The 8,657-nt window shown below is 43.6% G+C and overlaps 1 protein-coding gene across 2 annotated transcripts in view; it reads left to right on the top strand.

The window, feature by feature from the left end:
* Window positions 1–7,335: 7,335 nt before the first annotated feature.
* Window positions 7,336–8,657, top strand: part of LOC307200877 (RNA binding protein fox-1 homolog 1-like) — a 43,918-nt gene continuing 42,596 nt past the window's right edge. The window contains exon 1 of one of the 2 annotated variants that reach the window (XM_079949920.1): window positions 7,336–7,522. In XM_079949920.1, the coding sequence (XP_079806046.1) occupies window positions 7,436–7,522 (87 nt within the window). In that variant the 5' untranslated portion in view covers window positions 7,336–7,435. The remainder of the gene's footprint in view (window positions 7,523–8,657) is intronic. The other variant, XM_079949919.1, reaches the window with a different exon arrangement.

Here is an 8,657-nt window from a genome sequence, read left to right as displayed (position 1 = left end):
ATGACTGTATGTTCCCATCCCGCCACTTAAGGCCCTATGAGAACTCTGTTGTGGTGCAGTGGGTCAGTGGATCTGGTTGTTAACCAGAAGGTTAGTGGCTTGAGCTCACCCAGGGATGGCTGTGGGCAGGATTCCTGCATTGCCAGGGGTTAGACTAGATGATCCTCAGAGTCCCTTTCCAGCTCCATGATTCCATGATTCTATGGTAGCCTCTTTTGCCCTTCCTTCTCCTGTGTTGTGTAGGAGCAAGGTGACCATAACTGCGTCCCAATACAGGAACACTTTAATCACTCATGGGATCTGTTTATACACGTAATTGCAAAACGCTACAGCTCTAACATCCAGCAATATGTTAGAATTGGGGACAGATGGCTATGGCTGGCGAGGGGGGCAGGGTAATTTCATTCCGTTCTCGTTTAAAGGCGAACCCACCTCATTCGCCGTTTTCAAAACAAGATGTAATTTGAAACATGACCGTCCTTCACAACGTGCGGTTTTCCAAAGTTTCCAATGCGGTTCCCCAGCCAAATAACATGCACACAAATGCACGGAATCAGGTGCACGTGAAAATGCATCTGTTCGTGAATGTAACATCTAAAAAGCATTATTGCCCCAAGCTTCTCTGAAAATAAAAAATAAAAATGTAAATTAGTCAAAACTGCATACAAAATGGTATAAAGAGAAATTCATATGAAACTGCTTGTGAAGTTTCATGATTTTTTTTTTTCTTTTTGAGCAAATTGATGCAGAGAACTGAATTTAAGACTGGAAAAATAGGAAACGGAGAACCTCCAAATTTACATGTTCCTCTGTCATGGTGGAGGGGGAGCAGATTTGTGTCCGTATGTACCAATTTACATGTGGCGAATGTTAAGAGGCCAAGTGTGTCTGCCCTCTCCAGTCAGCAGTTTAACTTTTTGAAAACAGAGGAGATTGGATTCTTGACTAACTTGAATGAAAAAGGTATCTTCCCCAGAAGGCAAAATGAACAAAACTGAGAGGGATTTTTCTAGCCACAAGTATCAAGAAAGAGAAACTTTCCCCTATTTATGAAAGGGTCACTTGGAGTACTTGGGTGTTTTGATTGGTGTGGTGATGGTGGTGGGGCAGCAGCGGTGGGGTGGGCAGCAAGTGCACACATGCAGAGTTTCTTACTGGGTCAAAAGAAAGGCGAATAACGCTGTTAGTGTCTTAACCTCTTTGCAGAACTGGGCCCCCAGGCTGGTAAGAAGGACCAAACAAACTGGAGTTTCTTCTGGTCCTCAATGCTCTTTGGTCTTCTCCGGAGACCTGTGTTGCCAGTTTGGCTTGCTCTGCACCTCGTGAAAAGTGGGCCTTGGGTACTGGCAAATGTGGGCCATGGGGTATTGGGGGAAGGAGGGACTTTGCATGCGCAGCCAGTCTTGTCAGGGTCTCCTGCAGCCGGTAAAACAAAACACAAAAACGCAAAAAACAAGACCTTTCACCGATGAAGCAGTAAAGCTGCCTTCTCCTGCAAGCAAGAGAAACAGGTAGGCCTCATACTCTCCAACATTTCTCCGATGAAAACAGGGACATCCTAAGGGAAAGCGGGACATTCTGGGATCAAATCAGAAACTGGGAAGGCTTCTGTGCATCTGGGACTGCCCCCTGGAAAATAGGGACACTTGGAGGGTCAGCTAGCTGTAGAGATCTTCAGAAGTCTTTGGACTAGATGTTTAAGGGGCAGAGAAGGACAGAGACATCTGGTTGACATCAGCCACAAAGTCTGCATTTTTAGTCTCCATTATTAAGACTGTGCAGAAGGGATGCGGGTGGCGCTGTGGGTTAAACCACAGAGCCTAGGACTTGCCAATCAGAAGGTTGGCGGTTTGAATCCCCGTGACGGGGTGAGCTCCCATTGCTTGGTCCCTGCTCCTGCCAACCTAGCAGTTCGAAAGCACGTCAAAGTGCAAGTAGATAAATAGGTACCGCTCCGGCGGGAAGGTAAACAGCGTTTCCGTGCGCTGCTCTGGTTCGCCAGAAGTGGCTTAGTCATGCTGGCCACATGACCTGGAAGCTGTACGTCGGCTCCCTCGGCCAATAAAGCGAGATGGGCACCGCAACCCCAGAGTCGGCCACGACTGGACCTAATGGTCAGGGGTCCCTTTACCTTTATTAAGACTGTGACGACTCTGTGGCAGGAATAGGCAAACTCTGCCCTCTGGGTGTTTTTGGGACTACAATTCCCATTATCCCTGGCCACTGGTCCTGTTAGCTAGGGATGATGGGAGTTGTAGTCCCAAAAACATCTGGAGGGCCGTGTTTGCCTATGCCTGCCTGTGACTTCAACATCACCATATTTTTCTCTCTTCTTGCCCTGCTTAGCACCCAGCATGAAGAAGAACTCGAAACCTTGCTCATTATTTTTTGACATTTTGCTTGACCCCCGAAAAAGAGAGAGCACAGCTTCCTTTGCTTTCTTATGAATTTTTTAGTATCCGTATTAGACTTGAGGTGGCAGCAGAGAGTCGTGCTGATTGATTTCCTGGCCACACAATTAACCACCACCTGGAGAGTGGAACAAAGGGTTAGATACAAAGATCTCTTAAAAGAAAAAGTGGAAACCTCGTACAGCTATTACAGTGTTAGCTGTCCTGAATGGCTTGTTTGTTTTAGGCATTTTTTAGCCTGCTTTTTCACTCGCAACAGCTTTCCAAACTGGGTGCAATTAACAATACAGATAAAATCAGGCAGTGATAAAACAGCAAATAAAACAATGGAGGGAAAACAGTAGCAAACCCCAGACCTGGCATTAAAGCAGCAGCGATTAAGCAGATAAGAATAATGGATAGCTTGTGGGGAGGGAGGGGAAAGCCTGAACTGTTCTCTTTCAAAAGCAGCAAACAAGCCCCCAGATCTCCCAGGAGTGCAAAAGAAGCATATTCAGCAGTGGCTGCCAGCATGCCAGATGGAAGATTTTCGTCACTAGATTTTAGAGTGGGAAGGTATATATATAATGAGGAGATGGGCTGAAAATAAATAAAAGGCTGGCAGAATCCGAGACCTGGGAGAAGAGTTGGTAGAAGAAGATTGGAAGAAATTTAAAGACTATTTACAAAAATATTGTAAAATTAAGGAATGTTAGAAGGATGTTGGAATGAAGTTATGTGGTTTTAGCAGTAATGTTATAAAGGAGTATTTAAAGATGGATTGTCAACAGGTGAGAATGTAAAGTTATAATATATTAAGATAAATTATTAAGATAAAAGCAAAAATGGAAAGGATTTGCTGAAACAACTAATTGAACTAGAATACAAAAAAGGGAGGTGCAAGGAGGTCAGGGAAACAAGTAAATGAAAGTCAAGACATGGAAAGGTTGATTTGTTCTTAATTGTTTTTACTTTTTTGTATTATGTATTTTTTGCTTCTTTTTTCTTCTTTTATTCTTGTAACTTTTCTGAAACTTTAATAAATATTATTTTAAAAAAATAAATAAAAATAAATAAAAGGGTGGGGTAGAATCAATGAGTTGGAAGGGACTTTAGAGGTCATCTTGTCCAACCCCCCCCCCCTTTATGTGGGAAATCTGCTCATAATGGACCCATGAGAGGTGACTTTTCCAGCCTCTGCTTAAAAGCCACCAACAAATTGGGAGTCTGTCATCTTCTGCAAAAGCCTATTCCACTTGCATGGCATCCTCCATTTATTGGATAATAAAACACACAGACACCAATATTTTGGGTTTATGGGATAAAGGTGCCAAGGTCAGTTGACTCAGTTTCTCATTTTCCCCCCAATCTTAAAACTGGTTCTCCACAGTTATTTATTTTTTATTTATTTGTATTTATTAAATTTGTAGACCGCCCTTCATCCAAAGATCACAGGGCACATAAAAATACAAAAAGAGACCACACAATGCATAACAGAAAAACACAAATACAAACCAATAACCTGCCTCCCACAAACACACCTTTAAAGGCCATAGATTGTTTAATCATCCAAAGGCCTGGTTTAGAGAAACGTTCTCGCTTCTCACCTAAATATATGTAATGAAGGCGCCAGATAAGATTCTCTGAGGAGAGCATTCTGCAAATGGGGAGTTACCCCAGAAACATTCTGCAGCAATTTATTGATTTTTTTTTGGTAGATACTCATGAATATCTGCTAGCATTTTAGTGTGAATTTCCCTTAAAAACACATTTTTTTTACATACAGTTTTGACTAATGTACATATCTCTGCAAGAAATTTCCCCTAATATAATATATTTCAGTGACTAATCTATTCATTTTTTAATGCACATTCTCCCCTAATGTATGAATTTTTGTCAACTTTGGTTACTTGGAGAACTGCATCACGAAATTGGCATTTAGTATTTTCAATTTTTAAGGAGGGCTGTGTTTCAGTTCTCATGTTGTTTTGGATAGCACAGATTTGATAGGTTCAGTTTTAAATGCTAACTGAATCAAATTTGTCCCCCATCCCCACTCAGAGGTATGGTAAGCCCTACTGAGCACAGCGGTCTTCCAAATAGAGGTTCATTTGTAGAATCATTCTGTATTATTTTCTACTTTATGCTTTCTGAACTTCAGTTTTGTTGTACAGCACGATGATACTTTGTATGAAGGGTGGTCTATAAGTAATTCTATAAATAAATAAAACAAAAAGAATTGAGCTGCGTGTCCCAGTGATTTCAAAGGCTGACATTTATGCGAGAGCCTGAGGCTTACGTTGGAGTCGATGGGCCTTAAGCATTTTCAAGTGTCCCTATTTTCATCGGAGAAACGTTGGAGGGTATGGACTTATGTAGGGCTGTCATATTTCAAGTTTTTTTGGCAAAGTTGTTCAGCTTTTTTTGGCAAAGTTCAGCTTTTTTGGGAAAATTACAAAAAAAGGCAATTTTTTTACCTATTTTTATGGAAAAGCGGCAAAAGCAGCACTGCCAACATAGGCTGCCATATGTCGGGATTTTCCTGGACATTTTTACAGATTTACACCAGGATAGGTATTGCAACCCTAATTTTATGTGGCTCCTGAGCCAAGGAGCTAAGTAACTAGGCAACTTTTAGAAGACATCTGAAGGCAGCCCTGTGTAGGGAAGTTTTTAAATGTTTAATGTTCTATTATGTTTTTATACATGTTGGAAGCTTCCCAGAGTGGTTGGGGGAACCCAGTCAGATGGGAGGGGTATAAATAATAAAATTATCACCACCACCACCACTACCACCATGGAATAGGACCCTAGTTTCACTGGAGAAATGTTGGAGGGTATGTTGTCTGAAGCATGCCTTGTGGAACGCCCTCCCATCAGATGTCAAGGCAATAAACTATTTTACTTTTAAAAGACAACTGTTTAGGGAAGTTTTTAATGTCTGATACTGTATTGTTTTTAATATTCGGTGGAAGCCGCCCAGAATGGCTGGGGAAACCCAGCCAGATGGGCGGGGTATAAATAAATAAATTATTATTATTATTACTACTACTACTACTACTACTACTACAACAGTGGTACCTCAGGTTACATACGCTTCAGGTTACATACACTTCAGGTTACACACTCCGCTAACCCAGAAATAGTGCTTCAGGTTAAGAACTTTGCTTCAAGATAAGAACAGAAATCGGGCTCTGGCGGCACGGCGTCAGCAGGAGGCCCCATTAGCTAAAGTGGTGTTTCAGGTTAAGAACAGACCTCCGGAACAAATTAAGTACTTAACCTGAGGTACCACTGTACTACTACTACTATAAACTGCAAATGAATCCCAATCCTTTCTCCTTTCCTCCCTTGCTTCCTTTCTTCCTCCAAGCCTTTATTAGGCATTACAGATAAAGACCATCTTAAAACATCCATATATGGTGAAACCTCGTATCCCGAGCGCCTCTGTTTTGGAACGTTTCGGCTCACAAACGATGAAAACCCGGAAGCAAATGCTCCGATTTTCAAACATTTTTCAGAAGCCGAACATCCAACACAGCTTCCGCTTGAGTGCAGGAAGCTCCTGCAGCCAATCGGAAGCCACGCCTCAGTTTTTAAACGTTTCAGAAGCTGAACGGGGTTCCAGAATAGATTACGTTAGACAACCGAGGTTTGACTGTACAGTGGTACCTCGGATTAAGAACTTAATTCGTTCTGGAGGTCCATTCTTAACCTGAAACTGTTCTTAACCTGAGGTACCACTTTAGCTAATGGGGCCTCCTCCCCGCCACCGCATGATTTCTGTTCTCATCCTGAAGCAAAGTTCTTAACCCAAGGTACTATTTCTGGGTAAGCGGAGTCTGTAACCTGAAGTGTCTGTAACCCGAGGTACCACTGTACAATTTTTAAAAACATATATACAAAGAAACAGCCATATAACAGGAGTTTTCATTCGAGTGTCTTCCTGCTAAACAATGCCACTCTTAAGAGATACTATTTGACAGAAACTCAGCCACCCTTGCAATTACCTCCAGGTTAACATCACACAGGTAGAATCTGATATTTTCATTGTGCCATGGTGTTAAATTACCCAAAGTGGGGAGGGTAACATGTGTTTACGTAGCTGGTTGTAGAGCGCACAGTCGAAAAGAATAGGTTCTACAGCATGGGTAGGCAAACAAAGTCCTGGGGGCCGGAACTGGCCCCATCGCCTTCTAAATCCGGCCTGAGGACGGTCTGGGAATCAGCGTGTTTTTACATGAGTAGAATGTGTAATTTAAAATGCATCTCTCGGTTGTTTGTGGGGCATAGGAATTCGTTCATTATTTCCCCCCAAAAAATATAGTCCTGCCCCCCACAAGGTCTGAGGGACAGTGGACCAGCCCCCTGCTGAAAAAGTTTGCTGACCCCTGTTCTACAGTGTCCGGCACATCCCAAAACATCCCAATACAAATGACCCATAAGCAGCCCCTCAAAAACTTGACAAATCATGTGGAACTTGCAGCATCGGTGTGGTTGGACGACACATACCGTATTTTTTGCTCTATAAGACGCACCAGACCACAAGACGCACCTAGTTTTTGGAGGAGGAAAACAAGAAAAAAAAAAATTCTGCATCTCAGAAGCCAGAAAAGCAAGAGGGATCGCTACGCAATGAAAGCAGCAATCCCTCTTACTGTTCTGGCTTCTGGGATAGCTGCGCCGCCTGCATTCGCTCCATAAGACGCACACACATTTCCCCTTACTTTTTAGGAGGAAAAAAGTGAGTCTTATAGAGCAAAAAATACAGTAAATGGAAAGGCCATGTTTGCCTCCGTACCTCGTGTTGACTTTGTGCCTCGTAAAATTGCACGTCCCTGGCGAGACCGTATCCCAGGGCAGATGCTTTTTGCCCAGGCAGTTTGTGACGGGAGCTTGTGTTCTCAACAGCTGTTGGCGTCTCTCAATGGCACCGTCCCATCTGCCACTCAGCACTCCCTCAGCTGGTGCCAAAGCCGCTTGGACAGAGGTGCTTTTGACTCCTTTTGGGACTGGGTGGTTGGGCCCTGACTTTATTATGTGCCATGCTCTCCCCTCCAGCTGTGGTTTTGCACCCCTACAGCCTGCCTGTCTACCCGCCGGCACCCCAGTGTTACTCCGGGCTGGTTCAGGTACGACTGTTTGTCTTCCTATCTATGCATTGGAGTGTGTTTGTGTGTTTGTGTGTGTGTGTGTGAGAGAGTGAAATGGAGCGAGATTTGTGTCATTGACAGGGCCCAGCTGTGGCTGGCTGGTGGTCTTGAGGGGGGACAGCTGATAAAGACTCCCGCAACGATAAATCCCTTCGTTCCCGGCGAGTTATTTTTACAGAATTGCTCAGAGAAAGAGAGAGAAAGTCCTTTCCTTGTAAGGGGAGAGATATTCACGGCTCCGGTGGGAAACGTGGAGATCAGTCCATTTTGTACCTGATTCCGTGGGTTCTGTAGAGCAGATGGACTCTGTCAGCGGGAAAGCCCTGCAAACCTAATGGGAGAAGTCTCTGCGGATTTAAATTACGTGCCGGTTTAAAATGGTGGTGTCATAAAACAGCTTCAGACTTTGGTGGACGCAGCCAGATAAATCCGAAAGGAGAGGAAGACCTTACATGTGAATAAAGAGAAGGGACAAACTCTGGCAACTGGCTCTCTCTAGGGGGCTCACTGTCCACAAGCCTTTAAGCCCCCTAAGCTAACAGTGGCTTCCAGGTTCTTTATAATGTCACGCCATATCTGAGTCCTTCTGAGTGAAGGGTCATTTCTGGTACAGTGGTACCTCGGTTTAAGAACAGCCCTGTTTACGAACGATTCGGTTTACGAACTCCGCAAAACCAGAAGTAGTGTCCTGGTTTACAAACTTTACCTTGGTCTAAGAACGGAATCTGAACAGTGGAAGGGCACCGGCGGCGGGAGGCCTCATTAGGGAAAGCGCGCCTCAGTTTAAGAATGGTTTTGGTTTAAGAACGGACTTCTGGAACGGATTAAGTTCGTAAACCTAGGTACCACTGTATTCTTGCAGGGAACAATACACAGGTTAACATGAATGCTCTAATCTACCTCATAGGCTGGATACATACCATACATACATTTAAAGGCCCCCTCACAATAATCCTGGGAACTGTAGTTTACAGAGCTACAATTCCCAGAACCCTGGATTCTTTGGGGGGCAAATGTGCTTTAAATGTGTGTGTAGTAAGCAGCCAGAGACTCTGCTCAGGCTGAATGTCTTGGAAGAAAGGTGGGGCACGTGTGAATAATAATAATAATAATA

Source organism: Podarcis cretensis, assembly GCF_951804945.1.
Source record: "Podarcis cretensis genome assembly, chromosome: 13".
NCBI classification, from domain to species: Eukaryota; Metazoa; Chordata; class Lepidosauria; order Squamata; family Lacertidae; genus Podarcis; species Podarcis cretensis.
This window is presented reverse-complemented; position numbering and strand designations above follow the sequence as displayed.